General features: G+C 38.0%; 1 protein-coding gene across 1 annotated transcript; it reads right to left on the reverse strand.

Annotated features, from left to right (window-relative positions):
• Positions 1–211: 211 nt before the first annotated feature.
• LOC143536664 (basic leucine zipper 9-like) lies at positions 212–26,878 on the reverse strand. Its single transcript, XM_077030600.1, has 8 exons — positions 26,723–26,878; positions 26,553–26,614; positions 2,843–3,155; positions 2,264–2,384; positions 1,804–1,957; positions 1,644–1,723; positions 1,177–1,301; positions 212–647 (listed from the first exon to the last, which is right to left on the reverse strand). The coding sequence occupies exons 1-8, from the start codon at positions 26,876–26,878 to the stop codon at positions 345–347; spliced, it is 1,314 nt and encodes a 437-aa protein (XP_076886715.1). The 3' UTR covers positions 212–344.

Genomic DNA, 26,878 nt, shown 5'->3' on the forward strand with positions numbered 1-26,878 from the left:
AAGCCTAGTGGTTAGGGGGGGGGGGGGGGGTATGTGGCAATCATCTAATTTGTTATGCTTAAAATGGTCAAGAAATATTTCTTTCCGTGTTTTGATGGTCAAATTATATGCCTCTTTTGGTAATTTGCCCTAATAAATTTCATTTATATGTTGTTTTAATAAACGTTTGCATCATATTTTAAAACAAAAACCAAAACAAACTGCATCAAGAACATGTCACATGATTCGGTTCATACAAGCATTACATAAGTTAAAATAAAACAACATAAAAGATACTGAAAAGAACACGCACGAGTGGCAGAGTGAGAGGGTTCTAAAGCAGGAAACCCCTTTTTATGTTATGTTCAAATGGGACTATGAGCATCCTGTGGCCATATTTCAGTTACACAACTTCCACCATCACTGCTTATACCACTAAAGATGTCATGATCAACACCTAGTCCAACCATCATATGTTGTCCGGGAACGTGTAGGCCAGAGTGTGGCCCATGATCATCCCCACGAATGGTTATGGTTGGAGAGACATTTCCCATTCTAGACATGTTTTGAGTGTTGAATAGTTGAGGAGTGGTCAAATGGTTCTGAAGGAGGTGGCTTAGGCTAGATGTTAATGAGCCCCTTGCCAATGTATCTTCAGCAAGCTTCACCTGTAAATTTATTAATAACGATCAGACATATTAAACTGAAAAGATTAGCTATACAGGAAGGGGACAAATGGGTTAAACGGATTGAAAACGTAATGTGTAAAATTTACAACCTTCCAAATCTTTAACATTTCAAGAAATTAAGACTTTTAACTTAATAACATCTATAATGTTGTCATCATATTTTCTAATATATTAGATTTTTATTTTTTTTTTCCGGTAAATCGCTTCTGGCCCCCAAAGGGACGTCCTAGTGGTTAAGTGGGTCTACCCCGCAACCAAAAGGTTTGGTGTTCCGAACCTTCACATTGCAGGTTGCGTTGTATTTATCCTAGAAAATCTAGTAATTATTGTTTAATAAGTAAATCGCTTCTTTGATAAACTGCTACTATAAGGCCAGCCTTTACAAATTTAGAAAGTATTAAAAAAATATTACAAATATTTATCCATCAAAGCGCATGTAACAACCGTTTTGCTTCGGTATGCATGTTGATTCAAACTTAGCATATTCATGGTTAAGGAAAGATGATACCTTAGCTCTCAAGGCCTCTACATCTGACTTGAGCACTCGGTTGTTGGTTGAAGCATCTTTGTATTGATGTGTAGCAGTCGTGAGTTGCTTGAACAAAATTGAGTACTCTGCTCGTAGTTTTTCCACTTAGATTAGTCGGGCAACCAGTCATAACATATCAATTTTGGTGCAGGTTGAGTTGACTATATATATTTTTTAAAAAATAAATATAAGCGTGCCAAATGTGATTACACAAATTATATGATATTGATTACAGTAAAAATGATTTACGAATCTTTACACATTAAAAGTGCACTCTGGGCCGTTTTCGACATGTTTCCTTTTAAGCCTTTTTTACCATGTACCCCAAATTAAACTACTCAAAAGTAAACGAGTTAAAAAATGTCTTCTCAAGTTCTATGTTTAGTTGGTGTTTCCAAACATGTTTTTGTCACTTTAGATAGGCATTCTTAAAATGAAAATTATACATACTTGTTGCTCAAGATCAGTTAACTGTGCTTGTTTTTTTCTTCTCGAGCGCCTAGCAGATTCTCGGTTTGAAACCATCCTGAAATCATAGTCAATCGTATTAAAGTAATATTTACCAATCTTCCATTTAATTTAAGAAAATCTTGACACAAATCCTACCTTTTAATCTTTTTAATATCCACTTTATCATTGCTCTGTTCACATTGGCCGGTCTCAATCTCTGGATCATAGTCTGATTGTTCTTCATCACTGGTTGTCCCGATGACATTGTTATCCCGCCTGTTTGGTTTGATTACTGAAGTTGGACTCCCAGCTGATCATATATGAATACTCATTAGTCATGAGGTTTACATATCAAAATAGGTACTTTTTGTGTAGATAAGAGTTGGTTAGGTTGACCTACAAACATTTTTGTCCAAATTTTAATATTTTTTTATGAGCATATAGACATGTAGTATGCCAAATATGATTAGGAGGTCTTGTTTTTTAACATAACCCAAATGGGCCCATTTGATAACTTCTAATAATAATTAAAAAAAGGCCAAAATGACAAATTCTGTCATATTACTTTTAAGAAAATATAAAAAATAAACTACAGATGACGAGATCCAAAGCGTACCACAAATTGAGGACTGGGAATCCATAGTCATCGTGACACTAGAGTTATTTGGAATAAGATTTTGAGACCATATAGGATTACCCGTCATTCCACCACAACTTGAAAATCTATTTAAATTATCCTGCAATCCAAAGTAAAGATATTGGGTCATAAGAAATATTTGGCCTCAAATACCACTACCAACACGTTCTGGGCGCATTAGTTGTGGATGAGAGAACTCTAGCGTTAAGCATGTTTTACAAAGTTTCCACCTGAGTAACGAAAAGTAAATCAGACAATATTGGCCAGTACAAAGACAAACTTTACAAATATAGACTATATGCATCGAACAAATTATTATAATATAAAATGAACATACGAAAATCCCATTTGACATACTCAACTTAGCTTTAAACCTTTACATGTCAATTAGTTATTAACCTTTTATTCAACTTGATGATTCATCAACTTAGTACAATCGTCAATTATGTGATACTTAAATGCTTATTCTTAGGAACTCAAGATCAGTAATCTATTTCAACAAAAATCTTATTCTTAATAAGTATAATAAACCCAATAGTAGTAGTAGAAAAACCAAACCGGATTTTGACACGGCACAGCGACACTTGGAGTAGAACGGGCAGCATAGTTGTTATGCTCGTCACCATTACTGTCAGCAGTGGAGAACATCCCTCCAGCAGGCAAATGACTCTGGTGATCGGTATGATCATTCCCAATAGTTTGCTTGAAGAACTCCTCAAAGTCGAACTCAGCTGAGAAGGTTCTGCTCATGCTGTTGAATGATTCTAATTCTTTTTTGTTATGATTGAAGTTATCCATGATGATTTGTGGGTAACATTCATTAGAATCAGAAACATATAGTCTTTGTAAAAAGTTGGATCTTTTTTGGTTTCTTCACCCCTAAGGATTTGAAAAGATTACAAAGGTTGAACTGGCTTTTGAAAAGTGAAGTGAAACCAACAGTGGAGAGATGAAGTCAGAAACACTCACTTTGGTGAGTACATAACATTGTAAGAGATTTTGTATTAAAGAATTGTCACATTTTAATATTTATTAAAAATTGTTTCTACTAGATTTGCAATTGTTTTACTTCATGCTTATGGTTTGAAACTTTTTAAACATCAAACCGTTAATTATGATTTTGAGGAACGACAAACCACATTAGTCGAGTTGGTGTGATCGGTGGGATTGGATGGTTTTACCAGCTTGATGGTTTAAATGTTCTTTTTTTTATATATATTTTCTTTTCAAAAATCAGTAGTTTATGTTAAATTTTATAAAATGGAATACATGGTTTATGATTACAATACAAACAAATAACTAGATATTTTTAATAAATTTGTGACTTGTGAAAATTTGTGTGATAGAATAGAAATACTCAAATGCATGTGTGTGTTATGGAATACATAATATTTCTCGTAAAAAGTTGATTTTCCGTCTAAAGTTTAGACGAGACCTAAAAATTAACATACAATTGTGTATATGATAAGATAAAGTTACTTATATTTAATTATGTAACATTTATATTTACAGTTACGCAAAATAAGCATTTACAACATGTACGTTGTTCAAAAAGTTTTGGTCAGGAAAAAAGGTCCAACCAATGAATTAGAGGGATGGAAAGTCCAACTAGCTTCAACCAATTGGTTGGGGGTCCAACTTTTTAATAAGTTTATCAAGCTAACTTAAATATTTTATTTACAATATGTGATTACATATACTAAAGAAAAGACTAAGGTCAAGGCTTAACAATAGGCCAAGATCAAGCAAAATAAAGACAAGTAATTAACATGGAAGTTACAATCAATAAGTTACCTATTTCAAATTATATTTTAGTCTAATATGCCCCCGCAAGATGGACGATCGTGAGAGATCAGAAGACATATCTTGTAAAAAAAAGCTTTCAGTAGCGTCGTGTGTTGGTCTTTGGAAGGACTTTAGTGGTGGAGGGGAACGGTGGGCGACGGGACAGTGTATCGCCGGAATATATTTAAGTTGTGGAGAGAACAGTGCGTCGCCGGAAAATATTTTATTGGTGGAGGGTAGGGGTGCAAACGAGCCGAGCCGAGCCCGAGCTCGACTAGGCTCGAGCTCGGCTCGTTTAACTTGTACAGGGCTCGAGCTCGGCTCGTTTCGAGCTCTATTTTCAAAGCTCGAGCTCGGCTCATGAGTAGATTTTCAAGCTCGAGCTCGGCTCTGGCTCGGCTCGTTTACTATATATCAATTATTTTTTTTATATAATTATAATTATTTTTATAAATTTTTTTCTATTATAATTTTATGTATAAAATAATATATATATATATATTTAGTTATTTTTAATTATTTTTTCATAACATTATATATACTCATTAATAATTATTAAATATATATTTTAAATATTATAAAAATGGCAAGCTCGTTTAGGCTCGCGAGCCGGCTCAAGCTCGATAAGTGAAGCTCGGGCTCGGGCTCGTTATTAAACGAGCTTACTTTTAGGCTCGAGCTCGGGCTCGGGCTCGATTAAGCTCGGCTCGATCGAGCTTTTTAACGAGCCGATCTCGAGTAGCTCACGAGCAGCTCGGCTCGTTTGCACCCCTAGTGGAGGGGATCAGTTGGCCGACGGAACAGTGTGTCACCGGAAAATATTTTATTGGTGGAGGGGATTAGTGGGCCTACAGAAAAGTGTGTCGCTGGAATATATTTTAGTCGTGGAGGGGAACGGTGGGTTGATAGAATAGTGCATCGCCAGAATGTATTTTAGTTGTGGAGGGGAACAGTGGGTTGAGGGAAAAATGCGTCGTTGGAAACTATTTTCGTGGTGGAGGGGAACCTATTAGAGAACATAACAATTAACGGTTTCCCTTCAAAGAGTTCATACATATTCAATATTTAAAATATGTAACTCTCGTTTATATTAAGATAGTTTGAATAGGTTTGATTAGCTTTTATTATTATTATATATTTAATATTCCAAATTTGTAGCTTGTAAGCGATTTTCTTTTCTTGTAGTTATACCTTGCTATTAAATCAAGTTGGTTTGATAAACTTGTTATGGTATCAGGGCCTAAAGTGCTCCAATGGGCTATTTCCGCTCCCAACTTCCGGCATCAACTTTCACCACCCGCTAAAATTATTAACTTGTTGCCGCCTCAAATTTCTCCATCAAACTTACGTCAACTAACTTCCCCGTGTGACGACTTCAAGTTCTTGCTACTCTCATCGGGTTCAATCTCGACAAATATGTCAACAACTCAATCGAACCTCCATCCCAATTTCTCAACGACGATGCATTGTTTCTTCAACCCAAGGTTCCCCTCCACCAATAAAATATTTTTTGGCGACGCATTGTTCCATTAGCCCACGGTTCCTTTCCATCACTAAAATTTTCCTCGGTCCCTTTTCGGGCGACCCACTCTTCAACTGCTATCCTCTTTCTCATAACAATACAAATTCTTTCTACACCTCAATCATCCTCCCATTCTCTATTTCATTTCAACTCCACCAAACCAAACCAATAACCGTTAATTGGCTTCCCTCCAAAGATCTACACACACCACTCTACCAAAATCTTCTTTTCAAGATTGGTCTCCTCTCACAATCGTCCATCTTGCGGGGGCATATTAGAGAACATAACCAACCATTAACGGTTTTCCTTCAAAGAGTTCATACAAATTCAATATTTAAAATATGTAACTCTCGTTTATATTAAGATAGTTTGAATAGGTTTGATTAGCTTTTATTATATATTTAATATTCCAGATTTGTAGCTTATAACCGATTTTCTTTCTTGTATTTATACCTTGCTATTGTTAATAATAAAATCAAGTTGGTTTGATAAACTTATTATATTTTATAATTTTCTTAATGATTATAAGTAACCATTTATTAGGAATTTTTTTTTGTTAGTCAAGTTGCGGTAGCATAATAAATTGATGTTACAAAAGTAGTGTTTGATAAGAGAGTTATACGTAATAGAAGTTTTTGGGTTATAATTTATATGACTAATTCAATGTGTGTTTATCGTTTGATCAGTTTGAGTTGTAAATAAATAAATTGCTTATCGATTCAATACTTGACAACAATGCTTTTTCTCTAGAAGCATGGTTTTAATCAATAAATTAGCACATGCTACGTAACATATATATAAAAGAAAATTAAGTAGGCAACAACACATTACTCAAATTAAAGAGAATTAGAAGTTTGATTTTATGGTATATTTGTTTTACGGAACGAAGCATATCTTCGTTTAAAAATGGTGAAATTAGATTATAAGTTTAACAATGGTAGCTTTTATTATTATTATTATTATTATTATTATTATTATTATTAATTCAGTTATCTATAGTCCAATTGGTTAGAATGAAGCATCCAAAGACTTCAATTTAAAAAGAAGATTTTGGGGTTTAAGTCTCACTTAAGACAAAAAGAATATAGGGGGCTAAGTTGGGTCAGTGGGTTTTCTTAATGGGTTTCCTTCTAAAAGTGAAATGAATATGATCGGTGGGTCAATGGCCAGTCAATTATCTGAATTAGCCGTTCAAAAAGGAAAAAAAATGCGAAAGTGCCACCACCTTATTTAGCCATTGATCTGTCTTGATTGAAGATCTGGATTCGCTTTTCATCTTCACCTTATTTTTCTGGTACGTTCTTCATCTAAATTCTAAATAGCCATACCCATTTTACTCTATTTTGTGTCTTTTGATTGTAGATCATTTACACTGTTTTACATTATTTCATTTCTCTAAGCCATGTATCGGAGATGATATAAGAGGATAAGTAGATATGAACCTCCTAGCTATCAAACTATCCCAAACAGTTTGACAATGAGTGCAAACCATTGATCAAAATTAATCTAATGGTTGAGATGGATGGGCTACCATGTAGGAGTTTTAAGTGTTTGAGTGGTCTTATTGGACTTATAGTCTATTGTTAAATTTTATCAAGCTCCTTTCTTCAAACATAAGGGTTGTGCATGAGTCGATTTTTAGCTTAATAAAACCAATGAAAAGATAAAACGAAATATTGTGGTTTCATGTAACATCCCGAAATTTCCAAAATAATATCAATTATATTACCTAATAACAGAGGGAAAGTTTACTCGGGTTATCAGGAAATAAATAAAAAAATAGGAGTTGGTATGGGTCGGGCTAGTGTCGGGTAATGGATGTGGGTTATGGACTTGGATTAATAGAGATGGGTTAAATGAGAATGGGCCTTAGGTCCATGGGATTTCAGGGATATAAATACCCTAACACCCCAAAATATCTTCATTTCTATCTTTATCCAAACACACACACACCCACACACACACGCCACAACTTCGCCGGCCGAGCCAAGGGAAGAATCGGGCAGGTCCGAGAGAGGGCGATTAGTGTGCTAGCAAGTTAAACGAGATCCAAACAAGCTCAAAAAGGTATGATTCTTGATCTTTGAGGTTTAAAGATCCAAGCTTTTTAGTGTATAAGCGACCAAAAATGGTCGGGAAGCGTAGTGGGTGATATTGAACCATAGCAAGGGTGTTAAAATCGCTCAAAATGCTGAAAAGAAACCGAACAACGGCTGTCTGGGCAACTTCGCCTGCATCTGGGCAACTTCGCCTTCAACGCGATGAACTTCGCCTGCAAGCTAAGTTCGACTGATGAACTTCGCCTGCAAGCTAAGTTCGCCTGATGGCAACTTCGCTGTAAAGTTAAGTTCGCCTAACTGGTAACTTCGCCTGAGGCCAAGTTCGCCTGATGGCAACTTCGCTGTAAAGCTAAGTTCGCCTAAGGTTAACTTCGCCTAGAGCTAAGTTCGCCCGAGGGTTAACTTCGCCTAAAGTCAAGTTCGTTTAGAAAATAAATTAAAAATCTAATGAAAAATGTGTTAAGACAGTTAATGGAAATAAAATTTTTCCAAGCTGACCTGGCAGCTCGACCCCAGCCAGGGGCTCTGCCCCTTGGACCCTGCTAGGGGCTGCCGCCCCTAGACCCCGCTGCCAGGGGCGCTGCCCCCGGACCCCCGTTCGTTGTGGGTCATATAAAGATAGAAATACATTATGAGAAGTGATAGTTAATTGATACGTATACTTGTTATACAGTCAGCCGTGCACAACTGAAGAAAGGGATTACGATTAACGGTGAACGTAACCGTGTTCAGGTGAGTTTCTAGCCCCATTCCTTGTTATGTTTTCGGGGCTGTGTGCATACTCAATGTGATAGTTAATACACTTATCCTAAGAGATAAGTGTATGCCTTATGTGGATAATGTGAAATGTATGAATGATTGCTTGATGGTACGTGAACGATCTTCGGATATTGCACGTACTGTCAGGTTGTAACGCTATGTATAAGGTAAGTATGTTAGGTATGTTTATGTGTATGAACATGATGGAGATAATAGAAGAAAGAAATGATAATGTATGGTTGTATGGTTACGAAAAGGGTACCGAGCCCTACTAAAACTCGAGGTATGATGTATGGTTGTATGGTAACGAAGAGGGAATCGAACCCTACTAATATTTGGGAACTAGGGAACCGAACCATACCAATATCCGAGAAAAGAGGTGTATGCCGTGTATGACATATGTGATAGATACGATTGATTGTCTGACGGTACGTGAATGATCTTCGGATATTGCACGTACTGTCAGGATATAAATAAAGATATTAATATTGCATGTAATGTAAGGATGATGTATGAACATTATGAATGAAAGCTTGTCGGTACGTGAACGATCTTCGGATATTGCACGTATCGTCAAGGGAAGTGATTAGCTCCTTACATGGATATTAAATAATAACGTATAGATAGTGTTCCTTTTATGGAAAGTATAGTGTTCCGTTTATGGAAAGTATGGTGTTCCTTTTATGGAAAGTATAGTGTTCCTTTTATGGAAAGTATAGTGTTCCTTTTATGGAAAGTATAGTGTTCCTTCTATGGATAGTAAAGTGTTCCTTCTATGGAAAGTATACAGAGTGTTCCTCCTATGGAAATTATATATAGTATGGTAATGGTAATGGTTCTTTTAATAGATATTACGTGACGATCCTCCTATGGATATTTATACGAGGTTAAGAAAGTAATATGTGTCTTCGGATACGGGAAGAAATATATGGGAATAAATTGTATGTATGGTAGCAAGTATGTAGGTAGAACAGAAGGGCAACTAGTGAAGTATGGATATGTATCTACAGATATGTATGTATGTGTATGTATTGTATGGCATTCGATTAACTAGAACTCACTCAGCGTAGCTGACTTTTAGTATGCACGCAGGTGAGCTGATTACAGAGCTAGCATGAGGATGACACACGGCATGGATTGAACGGCTGGCATCTGAAGAAAGAAGTAAAGATGTTTTAAAAATAAAGTTTTGTGTTATGGTATCAAAGAAAAGATTTAATGTTTTGTAACAAATGATTGATGTTTTATATTCCGCGAAAAGTTTTAATAAACTCTGATTTGAATAACTGTGTTTATGAGTAAATCCGACACGAAAGTAGGGCCACCGGGTTCGGGGCCTTACATTTCAAGCATTCATAGGGGAGTTCGGAAGAGGAGTAATTTTGCCGGAAAGTTAAATCTTTGAACAAAGAGAGCCAGAGATTGAACAAAACAATGAAAGACAATAAAGTGTTACGTGTGTGACTATGTTCTAGAAAAATAAACAGGAAGAGGAAAATGAAAGAAGACTATCATTATTCATTAGTGAAGCATCTAGGGAACAAATAAACAACTAAAAAGTCTAGAACCGTTTTACACCCTTATTGTTTTTTACATAATTCTCCTTGCTAACACCTAGTAATTACATATTTCCCCAAGTATGGAATACTAATTACCTATTTTCCCTCTTGATTCGAAATTACCTATTTACCCGTATTTAAATGTTTAAAGTATCCATTACAAAGTCATATTATTAATTACATCGTAACATCATCATCTTCTCCAATTCTCAACCATTATGTTTGTAATCTCGGTGTTGGAAACTTGATGTTCAAAATATCACAAATCCTAATCTCCCTCGAACCACCACACTTTCCCACTTTCTCCTCTGAATTCCACCATCTCCCTCCACTTAGCCCCACCGGGGATGCCAATTCCCCTACTCTGTAGCTCTCAAAACACGTGTGGTCGCCGGAGATGAGACCAAGCAAAATGGTAAAACGAGATGTCTATGGACTTTGTGTGTATGTGGTGGTGGTTCGACGGAAGTTATAGCTCTTGATGGAGAAGATGACAAAGGTGAAGATGCCTTAGTGCCATGTATGAGGAAGAAGAAAGGTTCGTTCTAGAAAACAAAAGGATAAAATAACAAAACTAGTCCTTTATGTTTTCATGATTTTTCAATGGTTGTCCTTTCGCAGACTAAATAGCAAGAAAGTATACTTCATGTTTCAAATCTCTATTACGTTACGTCCTTTGACACTAATCCTGTTATTTTATTTCGTTAAATTCAATCATATGCACTCCACATGAGGTCAATTTGTTCATTTAATCATTCAAAAAATAATAAATCATAAATGTAAACAAAATAAAACTCATGGCCCACTTTAACCTCTCTCTCTCTCGAAAGTAACAGAGGTTAAATGCATTTTGTTCATTAAAAAATTTGTTTAATAGAAATTTGTCAAGATCAAAATCCAGATAAATAATGACGAACACATGAATCACGCAGATGAAGCAACAACTAATACCAGCAATGCTAGATGCATTTTGTTCCCATTGATTATGAACAACTGGCCGCCAGATCCGCCGTGGCCAATCGGAGACGAAATCTTGTAGTCGATGAAGAGGACAACGGTGTAGACCCATATGAAATATATCTCACTAACTTCTACCCATTGATCAACTATATCATTCCTCTCACCATTTGTCGTCCTCGAGCATGAAATTGGATTTTAGATTAGGGGATGCTGTGTGAAACTGAAATCAAGAGTTTAGATGATAAATTTCCTTTCACGTTTTCAGTTACGATCATAAACCCTTATCAACCATTGCCCGTTATAACTGATCCAGATCCCGTTTCATCTTCATCTTCATCTTCTTCCTCGATTAAATCGGTTCAAATGAAGATTTGGGGGTTTAGGGTGTCATTTTAAATGGGTTAGGAACTGCAGAGTATTATGGTTTGTCACTTTATTTGATGGAAAGGATAAAAGATTTGGTTAAGGAGATGATATGTGTTCAGAGGAGGTGAGGGTGGTAGTGTTGACTGGTGTGTGTGTGTGTGAGAGAGAGAGAGAGAGAGAGAGAGAGAGAGAGTATTATATATATTATTTATTTATAATCTAAAAAAATATATTTTAAATAAATATGGCATAAAGACTAATTTACCCTTATATGCAGTGCACATGATCAGATTTAACAAGATAAATTAATGGTGTTAGTGCCAAAGGACGTAACGTGATAAGGATTTGAAACATGAAGTATGCTTTCTACCATTTAGTCTATGAAAGGACAACCATTAAAAACCTATGAAAACATAAAAGACTAGTTTTACTATTTTGTTAAAGAAAAAAGAGGAAAAAGAAACATAGCATTCGTGTTGGACTCATGGTCCTACAACACCAACTACATTTGATATGTGGTTTTTATATTTTTATTGTTTTTTTAAATAAAGGGTAAAACAGTAAATTCATAAGTAAATTTTAATAAAATGGGTATATGTGTAATGAGTTGAGTTATTCGATAAAGTTTAATAAAAATAAGAAGTATGAGAAGCAAGATTAATTGACATTTGTCAAGTGGGGAAGAAAAAGGGTATAAAATTAATAGTACATATTTTCTCTCTTCTCATGCAAGTCATATGTCAATTCCCCCATCATTATAAAACGTCTATAACTTTTTCATATGATATTTATAAAAAATCACCATAATAGCAAGCATTTTTTTTATCTTTAATATGATTATGACTTTGTTATGTAAAACTTAAAACAAAAATTACATCATTGTGTCTTTTTTCGTTAATGTGTCTTTCTGCTTGTCATTGTGTTTTTTTCGTCATCGTGTTTTTCAATTTATCATTGTGTTTTTATTTATTAAATGCTAGTAATACCATTGTGTAATAATAATACGTAAATATAATGATAAAATAACAAAAAGTTATCTAATACATAAAACACAATGATTAATACATATTACACAATCACCTGAAACGTAAAACACAATGGTGAATACATATAACACAATGACCTGAAACGTAAAACATAATGAAAACTACATATTAGGCAATGACATGAATGTAATACACAATGAACGTAATACTTTTTTTCTCAAATTAAGTGAATGCCACATGTCAATCCTGAACAAAAGACAATGAATGTTTTACACAATGACTAAAATACAATGATAAGTAGAAAGACAAATGATGACCATAAAGACACAATGACAAACAGAAAGACATAATGATGTAATCTTTTTTTTAATTTTTATTTTCAATAAGAATACCAGTTGATAACACAACACAGTGACTAAAATCTATAACGCAATGCATAAAAAACTCAAATAAAAAACATAATGAACAACTAATAACAGAGTATAAAAAACTTACTATTTTTTTTTATTTTTATGTAACAATAACATACTCGTATTAAAGATAAAAATAACTCTTGTTATTATGGTGAAATTTTTTTAAAAAGAATATTGTATAAAAAAGTTATCAACGTTCTAAAATGATAGGAGAGTTGACATGTGTTTTACATGTGGAGAGAAAAAGTCAACAAAGATGGGTTATTACCTTTATGTCATTCTCATCAATTTATTCTCTTAAATTAATCTTCACCATTCAAATATAATGTCAATGGATTAGATTCCTTTTCACCTTCTTCTCTTTTTTGTTGTCCTTTGTATTTTAACTTTACCCTATGTGTAATATTTATGTTTTAGAAAGGGAAATATGTAATTGATTTTTTTAGATTGGGGAAATATATAAAAAGGATTTTAGGAAGGGGAAATATGTAAATACAGGCCCCTTCTTATTGTTTTTTATGTGCGTTTAATTAAACATATATTTCATTGCAAATTATTGCACATTTGTTTAGTTTTATAACAAGAATTCGTAATATTTTGATACTTAATCGCTTCTGTTTTGGAGACTTGTAGCGAACCGCTACCCATATTTACCCTTGGCGATCCCTAAGAGGTTAGCCGCCATAGAATGATAATGTGTCATTCCCCAGCGTTAGGTACACCCATAACGGACCATCATCACCTGCTTGACGGTCCACCATCTACCATGCTAACGTCATTTAATGATACGGCTTTGATCGCACATGTAAGAGGCCCATAGCAAACCGCCATCGGCTTGTTGAGGCATCAACCCTAATTTCATCTATTTAAGCCGATTTGACGGTTGATTTCGCATTACACCATTACGGGACTAGGAGATCACTTTGCATGAGGAAAGGGACCTGTTTGGAGGGTGAGAACGAGCTTTTCCTAATTTCCTTGTCGTCTTTGATCCTTTGCGTTCCCATGTCATAGATTAGACTACAAAGAATTACCTTTTTATCTCAATAGCTGCTAATACCAATTCTTTGAGGGTTCTGTGTCGTCGGGAGACTGAAACTGATGCATCATCACTAGGGTACGGTAGTAATCTTTTATCAAGGTAAGTTTATTTTATTATTTAGATTCGTGTAGGTGAGTTGGGGTGACTAATAGGTAATTTGGCGACCCTGAGTGTGTTCGAGTTGGTTTTATTTAAATCCGAGTGTCATTTGGTTAGTTAATTCCAAGAGTAATTGAGCGTCAATAGGATTCCTAGTCTAGATAGTCGTTTCTCCATGTCTGATTTACTCTCGTATGTGTTTGGTTTGTTCTTCGTTTGAGTTTCCGTTTAGTATTCTTACGTTTAGTTGATTATTTTAGTTCTTAGTTATTTTGAAATAATCTTCTAAAAATCAGGTTTGTTCTTTTAGGGTTTTAGTATTATTTGTCCATATTAGCGTCCACAGATTAGATAGCTGAACTTACCAGACTTTATTATTACATGATCAGTGCAATTTCCGTTATGTGAAGTTGAGTTTAGTAAATCCCTTTTTGTTACCGAGTTTGTGAATACTATTTAATTAATTTTAATATATATTTTCACAATACATTTTTTAGAAAGATAAATCGTATGAGTTTGCTTTATTATTTAGCGTCTAACAGTTAGTCCAGACTACAACGATGAGTTGGGAACAACTTTTTTTACCCTCGCCATGGTGACTCCAGAATTAAACAACGAGTCGAGAACAAGTTTTTTACCCTCACGGCCTCATCCTTAGTACGTGTACGTGACATTTTGTGTGCAATTTGCTTCTTACGTTGTTAAGATTTTCCTTTCTTGTTCGGAACAATCTTCATGTATATATGTATGTTTTTATGTGTGAATTTAGATGTGTTTTATATATAGTTTTAGAGCGCTGAAGTATTTCTTTACGGGATATAGTGGTTTATTATGTCACTGGCAGCTTTATTTGTGTACGTATATTGTCATTTTCGCAAGTTGAAAGGAAAAGGTTATTTGAACTTCCAACATTCGTATTAAAATTGGATTGTGTTTAGTCCCTTTTTTCCTTAAAAGAGGAAAAAGTGACCATGTTGTGACAAGGAACCGCAATATTGTTTACTTTTGAAAAAAAGTCACATATTCACTTGGCAAAGAGTGTTTTTAACCAAACAGGTTGTTTCAACCGATCTAACGGGTTCAAATGAAGACAGTTCAAATGGCTTCAACCGTACACGTTTTGTAGCCGGTTCTTAATCCAAGTAGTCTGATCAGCGTGTAATTATGTGAATCGATAGTTACAAAATCCCGCCTACCCAATGTAATTATGTTTTGCCAAATTACTTTATAATTTACATTCTCGGGTTTATACCTCCTTTTAGATGTTCATATTTTGCGAGGTTTAAGGATTTATAGTTACATGTGAAGTAAACTATTATAATTCATTAATTATTATTATATAATAAAAATTTTAATTAGGCTAAACGAAGGATGCTCATGAGTGTCATGTTTTGATTCATGTATGTAAGATTGTAAGTATGTAACACAACTTTTGGGTTCATGTTGTGTTCAGATTCGACACATCAAGCAACAAGCATATTTAACACCCCTAATATCATCCTCTACGTTTGGGTTTAGTTTGTAGGTGTGGCAACAACGTACAACCATATACGAGACTCTATCTAACCATAGTTAAAATGCAGTTTCGTGCTGCTATCAAAGTCCATCAGGACAGACCAGGAACTAAGATAGCAGTGCTAACCGGCCGGTGATTCACCTCCAAGAGTTGGATTTATCCTGCAACCCAAAAAGTAGGAATCGCCCACTCGATGGTTTTCTCAGTGACTAGACTCTAGCGTGACTCGTGAGAAGAAGTATTTGTTTAAAGGAATAAAGAATGCTAAGCGAATTAAGTATCTGAGAGTCCATTTCACTAGATGAACATTACCCCGCCTCCTAGACAGTTAATCTTCAGAGACACCAATGACAAGTTGATATAAAAATTGATAACCATCGAAAACGCCATTTAGACGACTCTATTATAAAACCCTAAAAACAATGTCTTTAACCGACAATCACAAGCATCCTTTTCATGGTCATCACCGTCCTCTTAGTACCAAACCAACAAAAATGTCACTATTTAGTGCATCATGTACCTCTTTTTTTAATCTACAATATTTCCCAGTTGCATTATTTTATTATATCAATCATTCGTACATCATACGTGAACAACTTGTCTGGAATTATTTATTTGATTTGTGCATTTTGTTGTGTAATTCCTGGATTTAAATTCAATGGACACAATATAAACGTTTTTGCCATAACTAGCTAACCGGCAAGAAAGTTAATGGATTTAATCAAATTGTTACGATCTTGGTATATGAATATCGTTACGTTGGTTGGATATTAGATGTCAAATCATAAGTATATATGAATAGAAAACATAATATAGAAAGTTAATTAGCGGATGTAATCATATCGTTACGATCTTGTTATATGAATATCATTGTTGGTTCGATATAAGATATCAAATCATAAATATAATATGATATGATTAGGAAACATATACAACTCTGTTTTAGCACCCGCTACCCTCTAATTTTTCCAACGAAATGGATTTTTTTTTATTTATGTTTTATGTATTTCTTTAACCTTGCCATTATATTTTTCTACCCATCAAACTTTTTTAAAAGTCCAATACCCCTCAAAGGTTTATTAAAGGCCAACACTTGGGGTGCAAACAAGTCAAGCGACTTGACTAGGTACGAGCTTGGCTCGTTTCAATCTCTGTTTTTAAAGATCAAACTCGGCTCGTGAGTCGTTTTCCAAGCTCGAGCTCGGCTCGGATCGTTTACTGTTAATTAATTAATTTTTATATTTATAAATGTTTTTATATATTTTTTCAATTATAATCTTGTATATAACATAATATATATTATTTGGTTATTTTCATAACACTATATATATTAGTTAATAATTATTATTGTATATATATAATAAAAACTTTATAAATGACAGGCTCGTTTAAGCTCGTGAGCCTGCTCAAGCTTGATAAGTGAAGCTCGGGATCATTTATTAAACAAGCTTACTTTTAGAATGGAGCTCGGGCTCAGGCTTGTTTAAGTTCGACTTGATTGAGCTTTTTCACGAGCCAATCTCGAGTAGTTCGCGAGCTGCTCGGCTCGTTTGCACCCCCACCCAACACAAATCGATGATTAAAAACTCACTATTTAATTAGAACTTAAAAACCCAAGTTAGATAAAAAGCTCATGTTCAAATTCTTTTCCTTAGTTAGGGTTTGATTTTCTTGAACAAAGACCTAAAAAAAGAAAAAGATAGAGAACAACAAATTGGTGGCCATCGACCACCATTGTCCACTCTGTGACATCTGCCCCGATCCGACCCGACCCAGGTACCCGTTTCTCTGACCCGATCTCTTTCTTTTATGATTTAGTATTTATTTATACTTATATTTTACTTTTAATAATAATAATATACTTTTCCTTCCCGCCTCTTTCTCTCTCTTTCTTTCCGCCGTCCCGTCCCTCTCCTTCTCTCTTTCCGCCTTCTTTTCCCTCTTGTCGCCGTCCCGCCCTTAAGCCTTGTTTCCCTCTTTTTCTTCTAACTCTTTGCTTGTCCTTTGTTCCTTCCCGCCTAAGGTTGTCTGCGCAGCTCCACGCGCCAGACTCCCTTACAAGGAATCCTGCGTGAAGACCACCTGTACAGCGATTCGCGAGACGAACTCTTCTCGCAGCGCGCTAAGAATTGTGATTCTTCTCGCAGCGCGCTAAGAACGGTAGTTCTTCCCGCGACGCGCTAAGGATTTGTAGTTCTTCTCGCAGCGCGCTAAGAATCGTAGTTCATCCCTCGACGCGCGAAGAATTATAGTTCTTCCCGCGGCGCGCTAGGAATTTTAGTTCCTCCCGCGGCGCGCTAAGAAATGTGATTCTTCCCGCGACGCGTTAAGGTTGGTTCTGTCTGCCTTCGCGCTCGCGCACTTTTGCCTTCGCGCTCGAGCCTTCTCGCGCTAAACCCCTTTGAGTTTTCTTCTGTTTAATCTAGCCGTTGCTTTTGAGTTGTCTTATCTTTTGATATCTTTTACTTGCTTTTGGATATCTTTTGCTATCTTTTGTTTTGTCTTGTTCTGTTTGTCTTGGAATCTTTTCCCCTTTTTCTGGATTCATGTCTCCTAGGGTTTCTCTATAAATAATAGTATTATTTTTCCTAACACTACACACACAAACACTTAATCTCTCCTGTTTTCCTTGCTCTCTGCCGCCTCCCTCTCTGCCTCCGTCTTCCTCCCTGTTCTGTCCTGCTTTTCCGGTAATATATATATTATATATAATAATTTAATTATGCTAACTTATAATCAAGACTTAAAACAGATCATTTAAAACAATAATCTTATTTATAGGTTAACTTGTGCTTGTTTAAAGTTGGTTCTTGCTTTATCTTACACCGCATCGTTTATCATGTGAGTAATCTCGTACCTAATCCCTTTTTATTTTTAATGTTTTGGGATGTTCATGTGTTCATACAAACTTAGAGTCTTAAACTTGTTTATGAACTTTAGTCGCGCAGTATCCCATGTGTTGAGGACGTTTACTTGGCTGTTTATTTGTATGTGTGTATCATTAACCGCTTTGTTCGGCCTATTCCGAAGTTTTCATGGATCCATTAGATGAACACGGGAGACCTATCGTTTACGGTTTTCTTTGTTTACACTTGCACAGATGTTTTCTCGTTTTTGTGCTCAATTGGGAGCACGGATTGAACTATGAACTATGAGCTATGATCTATCTAGGCTTGATCACAATCTGATTGCACCCTTGTTAAACACCAGACATACACGTGTTGCGCGCAGATTTATTGTTATCTATGTATTGTATTAAACTTGATTTCTCACCAACACGCAAGTGTTTGACGTTTATTTTAACACATGTTCAGGTTTGCAGTAGCTGTTTTGGAGCTTGTGGACACATAGGAAGTTTCTTTATTTTGGACCTAGATTAAAATGTATCAAGACAAGTTTTTGTTGTTCGAATATTTTGTCTTATAATATATTGATTTATGTTATCTTGTGTCTACCCTGCGCGTGCGCGAATGAATGTATTTATTAAATATTGACACCCAATAGTGTCACGAGTAATGAAACAATATGTGGCGCCCCGATGTATAATCCGTCTTTGGTCGGGGTGTTACAGATTGGTATCAGAGCTCGTTGACTTTAGGATAGGTGGTTAGACGTAACGGCCTAGAATACCTAAGAGTCCCTTCTCGTGCATGAGAGAAATCTCATGTTTGCGCGCTTATTGTTAATTACTCGTTATTTATGAATATGTTCGCGCTTGCGCAGTATATGATTTTATGTTTTATTTCGCGATATTTCGATTTTTGTTGAATTTCGATTTTTATTGATTTTACTTACATATTTGTTTGTTGGGTTTGAAAATCCGAAAAGTCATGGTGATACATGAATAGTTGATTTTCAATTTCCATTTACGATTATATTCTGAGGATGGAGACTTGAAAAGTCATGGTGATACATGAATTGTCAACCTCCGATACTCATTTTCTTGTATGTTTTATATTGAAGATTGAAAAGTCATGATGATACATGAATCGTCAATCTCCAATACTCGTTTGCTCGTATATTTTAAATTGGGAATTCGGAAAGTCATGGTGGTACATGAATTGTCGATTCTTGATTCGAATTTGCTACCTTTATTAAGTCTGCATTTAAAGTCATTTATTTTACTTTAACTTTTGATAGTATCTAACCCTGCGAAACCAAGCTTTATAAGATTAAAACTTTGCGCTAAAATCAAGATATTAACTAAAATTAAAACTTTTATAGAATGCCTCCGCTATCTCGCCGATTTCAGAGAAGAGAAGCCTCGCGCATGCGTAGACAGCAACGTTCCCAGGAAATGGCCGCCGCGATAGCCCAAGCCTTGAGCCAAAACAATACCTCCAGTTATAACATTAAGTCCTTTAACGCGGGTAACCCTCCAAAGTTCACAGGTCTTGAAGGAGCCACCGTGATGCTCCAATGGCTCGAAAAGATTGAAAACACTTTCCTCCATACCCAATGCCCCTCAGACAGACGAACCCTGTATGCTTCCAGTGTCCTGGAATCTAGAGCGCTTACATGGTGGAATGGAGTAGCTCATGCGCGTGGCGCAGAGGCTGCTTCTAGCATGACATGGGAAGAATTCAAGGAAATTCTGACGCGAGAATTCTGCCCTCCCAACGAAATTAAGCGCCTAGAGGAGGAATTTTGGAATCTTAAGCAATACAGCGGTGAAGCGCGCGAGTACGCGACGCGCTTCCACGAGCTAAGCTTACTGGTCCCTCACCTTGTTACCCCTTCCCGCCGAGCAATCGAGAAATTCCTTGGGGGTCTCCCCATGGAAATTCAAGATTCTGTATGGGCCAGAAACCCAGTTACCCTCTCTGACGCCATTGAGTTGGCCGCTGTGCTCAGCGACAACCATGTCAGAGCAGGAACCCTGTTCCTGCGGGGAACTGAGAAGACCAAACTCACCAAGACTGCCCCTGAACCAACAGAAACCAAACCTGAACCCTCAAACCGTAACAACCTCAAGCGCAGGCGCAAGGCCTATGCGCTTACCAACCCGCCCATTGTCCAGCAACCCATCTACCAACCTCCAGTTTACGCGCCTAACCCACTGACAGCCTACCCAACACCTCCTGTAGTCCATAACTATGCCTTAACCAATCCAGCACTCCCTGCCCCGCCTCCTAAGAAACCTTACACAGGAAATCAACCATTTTGCCCAACCTGTAGACTTCACCACCCAACCCAAACCCCGTGTCGACAATGTAACCGATGTGGCCGCATTGGTCACTCAACCGAATACTGTAGAGTCCCTCCCGCCAATCCAATTGCGCCAACACCACCAGTCTACCCGCAGAACCCACAACCAACCTACCAAAACCCACGACCCAGGTCGTGCTATAACTGCGGTGATCCCAGTCATTTCCGGAACGCGTGCCCGAGACTACAAGTTCAGATTACACAAGCGAATCCGGTGAACCAGATTTCAAACCAAGTAACGCGTGGACGAGCTTTTAACATAACCGCGCACCAAGCGCAAGCGAATAATGACGTAGTTAATGGTACATTTTTGCTTAACGGATTTTATGCTTCTATACTTTTTGATACTGGCGCCGATCGAAGTTTTATTTCTCGCGCGTTTGAGCAGAAGCTTGCGCGACCGCGCGATAACTTAAAAGAAGATTTTTCAGTTGAATTGGCTAACGGTGAAACTGTTTTAATTAACTCGGTGATTAAAGATTGCACGCTTAACCTTAACGAAAACGATTTTCTGATCGACCTCATCCCCATGCCTCTTGGAAGCTTTGATGTTATCATTGGTATGGACTGGCTCTCGAAGAATCGCGCCGAAGTTATTTGCGCCAAGAAATTGATTCGCATACCTCGAGAAAATGGTGATCTTCATATTTACGGCGAAAAACCCTCCAGTGGTCTTAAACTTATGTCTTGCGCCGAAGCCCAAAGACTCATGCGGAAGAAGTGTATTGCATTTCTAGCCCATGTGGTTAAACCTGCTGAAGAAAAGAAGCTTCGCGATATCCCTGTTGTGCGTGATTTCCCTGAAGTTTTTCCTGATGATCTTCCTGGTATCCCTCCCGCTCGTGAAGTCGAGTTCCGTATTGATCTTGTCCCTGGTGCTTCCCCCGTAGCTAAATCTCCTTACCGTCTTGCACCCGCTGAGATGCAAGAATTGGCCAGCCAACTTCAAGAGTTGACTGCTAAAGGATTCATTCGCCCTAGCTCTTCGCCCTGGGGTGCTCCGGTGTTGTTCGTTAAGAAGAAAGATGGATCGTTTCGCATGTGTATTGATTACCGCGAGTTGAACAAACTCACCATTAAGAACCGGTATCCCTTACCGCGTATTGACGACCTCTTTGACCAACTCCAAGGTGCCTCTTGTTTTTCCAAGATTGATCTCCGCTCTGGCTATCACCAGTTGCGCATCCGCGATGAAGATGTTCCGAAGACTGCTTTTCGAACTCGTTATGGCCATTTTGAATTCTTGGTCATGTCCTTCGGTTTAACCAACGCACCCGCCGTTTTCATGGATCTAATGAATCGGGTGTGTAGGCCTTTCTTGGATAAATTCGTGATTGTGTTTATCGATGACGTTCTGATTTATTCTAAGACCAAGGCCGAGCACGAGCAACATCTTCGGTTGGTGTTGCAAAAGCTTAGAGCTGAGCAACTCTATGCTAAGCTCTCCAAGTGTGAATTCTGGTCTGATGAAGTACAGTTTCTTGGCCATGTTGTGAACAAGATGGGTATTCATGTCGACCCATCCAAAATTGAAGCAATCAAGAACTGGTTTACGCCGACCACTCCTTCTGAGATCCGTTCCTTTCTGGGCTTAGCTGGTTACTACCGGCGATTTATTTCGAACTTCTCAAAGATCGCTTTGCCTTTAACAGCTCTAACGCACAAAGGTAAACCGTATATTTGGGGCTCGAAGCAAGAAGAAGCCTTTCTAACGCTCAAGCGTTTGTTGTGTGAAGCTCCTGTTCTTGCGCTACCTGAGGGTAATGATGATTTTGTCGTGTACTGCGATGCCTCCAACCAAGGTCTCGGTTGTGTTCTTATGCAACGAGGCAAGGTTATCGCTTACGCATCAAGGCAACTCAAGGTTCATGAAAAGAATTATACAACTCACGATCTCGAACTTGGTGCAGTTGTTTTTGCCTTAAAGATCTGGAGACACTACCTTTATGGTACTAAGTGTATCCTCTACACTGACCATAAAAGCCTTCAGCATATCTTTGATCAGAAGGAACTTAACATGAGGCAACGCCGATGGAACGAACTCATCAGCGATTACGATTGTGAGATCCGGTATCATCCTGGTAAGGCTAATGTGGTAGCCGATGCGCTCAGCCGAAAACCCTGCCAACTTAACTGTATCTTGCCGCGCACGCATCTTCACTTTGCGCCGATTCAAAGCAACCTTGAATCGCGTATTCGTGACGCGCAGCGCGCATCCATCAGTAATGGTAACCTTCGCGCCGAGTTAGCGTGTGGCGTGGAAGCGCATTTTGTGCCTAATCTGAGTGGAATTCTCTGCTATCTCAATCGCATCTGGATTCCCTTTGATGAGAATCTTCGCGCTGATATCCTGAGTGAAGCGCACAAATCTCGGTATTCTATTCATCCTGGCGCTGATAAGATGTACAAGGATTTGCGCATAACTTATTGGTGGCCCGGTATGAAAAAGGATATTGCTGTGTTCGTAGCTAGATGTCTGACTTGTTCTAAAGTGAAAGCTGAACACCAACGCCCATCTGGTTTGCTCGAACAACCAGAAATTCCTACGTGGAAATGGGAATGTGTAGCGATGGACTTTATTACCAAGTTACCTTTGACAGCAAGCAAACATGATAGCATTTGGGTAATAGTGGATCGATTGACTAAGTCTGCTCACTTTCTGCCCATTCGTGAAAACTACCGTGTTGAGCAACTCGCGCAGCTTTATGTCAAGGAAATTGTCTGCCGCCATGGTACTCCTTTGAGCATCATATCCGATCGCGATGGCCGTTTTATATCTCGCTTTTGGAAATCTCTCCAATCTGCGCTAGGAACTCGCTTGGACATGAGTACGGCATATCATCCCCAGACTGACGGTCAGTCTGAGCGAACTATTCAGACTCTTGAGGATATGCTCCGATCTTGTGTTCTTGATTTTGGAGGTAATTGGGATTCACACCTGCCTTTGATTGAGTTCTCTTATAATAACAGCTATCATTCCAGTATTGGTATGGCCCCATTTGAAGCACTTTACGGTCGTAAGTGCCGTTCCCCAATTTGTTGGAGCGAAGTGGGAGAAGCTCAAATCACAGGACCCGAACTTGTTCAAGAGACAACCGATAAAATCGCCAAGATCCGTGATCATCTGCTGACTGCCAGAAGCCGACAGAAGAGTTACGCAGATCGTAGGCGAAAGCCTCTCGAATTTCAAGTTAGTGATCTTGTTCTCCTCAAAGTGTCGCCTTGGAAAGGTGTTGTCCGCTTTGGGAAGAAGGGTAAGCTTGCTCCTCGTTATGTTGGTCCATTCAAGATTCTCGCGCGTGTAGGAAAAGTTGCCTACAGACTTGACCTGCCGCCCGCGCTCAGTAATGTGCATCCAACGTTCCATGTATCCAATCTCAAGAAGTGTTTAGCTGACGAGAACCTTCACATTCCACTTGATGAAGTTCAAGTTGATGAATCTATGCATTTCGTTGAGAAGCCTGTTGAGATTATGGATCGCGAGGTTAAGCAAACCAAGCGCAGTCGTATCCCTATCGTGAAAGTTCGCTGGGAGTCCAAGCGCGGAGCCGAGTTTACATGGGAAAGGGAAGATCAAATGAAGATCAAGTACCCGCACCTGTTCTCTGCGCAACCTACTTCGAGATAAATTTCGGGACGAAATTTCTTAAAGTAGGGGAGACTGTGACATCTGCCCCGATCCGACCCGACCCAGGTACCCGTTTCTCTGACCCGATCTCTTTCTTTTATGATTTAGTATTTATTTATATTTATATTTTACTTTTAATAATAATAATATACTTTTCCTTCCCGCCTCTTTCTCTCTCTTTCTTTCCGCCGTCCCGTCCCTCTCCTTCTCTCTTTCCGCCTTCTTTTCCCTCTTGTCGCCGTCCCGCCCTTAAGCCTTGTTTCCCTCTTTTTCTTCTAACTCTTTGCTTGTCCTTTGTTCCTTCCCGCCTAAGGTTGTCTGCGCAGCTCCACGCGCCAGACTCCCTTACAAGGAATCCTGCGTGAAGACCACCTGTACAGCGATTCGCGAGACGAACTCTTCTCGCAGCGCGCTAAGAATTGTGATTCTTCTCGCAGCGCGCTAAGAACGGTAGTTCTTCCCGCGACGCGCTAAGGATTTGTAGTTCTTCTCGCAGCGCGCTAAGAATCGTAGTTCATCCCTCGACGCGCGAAGAATTATAGTTCTTCCCGCGGCGCGCTAGGAATTTTAGTTCCTCCCGCGGCGCGCTAAGAAATGTGATTCTTCCCGCGACGCGTTAAGGTTGGTTCTGTCTGCCTTCGCGCTCGCGCACTTTTGCCTTCGCGCTCGAGCCTTCTCGCGCTAAACCCCTTTGAGTTTTCTTCTGTTTAATCTAGCCGTTGCTTTTGAGTTGTCTTATCTTTTGATATCTTTTACTTGCTTTTGGATATCTTTTGCTATCTTTTGTTTTGTCTTGTTCTGTTTGTCTTGGAATCTTTTCCCCTTTTTCTGGATTCATGTCTCCTAGGGTTTCTCTATAAATAATAGTATTATTTTTCCTAACACTACACACACAAACACTTAATCTCTCCTGTTTTCCTTGCTCTCTGCCGCCTCCCTCTCTGCCTCCGTCTTCCTCCCTGTTCTGTCCTGCTTTTCCGGTAATATATATATTATATATAATAATTTAATTATGCTAACTTATAATCAAGACTTAAAACAGATCATTTAAAACAATAATCTTATTTATAGGTTAACTTGTGCTTGTTTAAAGTTGGTTCTTGCTTTATCTTACACCGCATCGTTTATCATGTGAGTAATCTCGTACCTAATCCCTTTTTATTTTTAATGTTTTGGGATGTTCATGTGTTCATACAAACTTAGAGTCTTAAACTTGTTTATGAACTTTAGTCGCGCAGTATCCCATGTGTTGAGGACGTTTACTTGGCTGTTTATTTGTATGTGTGTATCATTAACCGCTTTGTTCGGCCTATTCCGAAGTTTTCATGGATCCATTAGATGAACACGGGAGACCTATCGTTTACGGTTTTCTTTGTTTACACTTGCACAGATGTTTTCTCGTTTTTGTGCTCAATTGGGAGCACGGATTGAACTATGAACTATGAGCTATGATCTATCTAGGCTTGATCACAATCTGATTGCACCCTTGTTAAACACCAGACATACACGTGTTGCGCGCAGATTTATTGTTATCTATGTATTGTATTAAACTTGATTTCTCACCAACACGCAAGTGTTTGACGTTTATTTTAACACATGTTCAGGTTTGCAGTAGCTGTTTTGGAGCTTGTGGACACATAGGAAGTTTCTTTATTTTGGACCTAGATTAAAATGTATCAAGACAAGTTTTTGTTGTTCGAATATTTTGTCTTATAATATATTGATTTATGTTATCTTGTGTCTACCCTGCGCGTGCGCGAATGAATGTATTTATTAAATATTGACACCCAATAGTGTCACGAGTAATGAAACAATATGTGGCGCCCCGATGTATAATCCGTCTTTGGTCGGGGTGTTACACACTCCGCCGTCGGCAGCTCATCGCCACATTGTCCACCATCATGTCCGTGACTTAGATATTCTTCTAAATTCTAATAGGAATAACTACTTTATATTTCTCATTAAATTCATAACGATTACAATAGAGTGGCAGACAAACGGGCAACAAGCTGCGCCGCAACCCCCTTTTAAATAGCAAAGCCAATTCTACTAAAAACGAAGATTTGGGATTTAGGAGTCGAAAAAGAACCATGCGTGACCCGCTGAACCATGCTCAAAAAATTCACAGCCTCGGGGGCCAGAAAACTAAATGTATTACATGCAAATGAGAGAACACATGTTGATTCTCTAAACAAGCTTTCTCGTGTTTAACAACTTGGCCCGACTCAGCCTTCAATGTAGCCTGACCCACAACAAACCCACGGTCCCTAAGCCCAACAAGAGGAGACACTTCTATAAGATCCACACAGATGTGTTTCCCCCTGACCACCCGAACACAAGAATATTAGCTGGCCGTAAAGTAGACCTCCCTTCAAGCGGATCCGTAAGAAAGTTAACATGGGCCTCATTTTTAGCAGAATTCTTTGCCTGCTTAAGAACATCACACAGAATATCTTTAACCAAATCATGTATGCATTTAAAACCAGGCAATTCTTTTCAATGCACCGCATGATCTTCAAAAGAATTCAAACAGACCTTGCGACAAACTGGGCAAGGCTCATTAGTCGGAAACATAGGGATTATTAGACGGTACTTGAGGACAGCCCGGCACTCCAACCACAACATATGTTGGCCCATTTCTTCAATGGGGATGTCGGTTAGAAAATACGGAGCCCCAAGGCATTCAAACAT

This window comes from Bidens hawaiensis, unplaced genomic scaffold (genome assembly GCF_021521415.1).
Source record: "Bidens hawaiensis isolate Kalapana, Puna unplaced genomic scaffold, B.hawaiensis_p1.1 tig00010855_1, whole genome shotgun sequence".
Taxonomy (NCBI): domain Eukaryota; kingdom Viridiplantae; phylum Streptophyta; class Magnoliopsida; order Asterales; family Asteraceae; genus Bidens; species Bidens hawaiensis.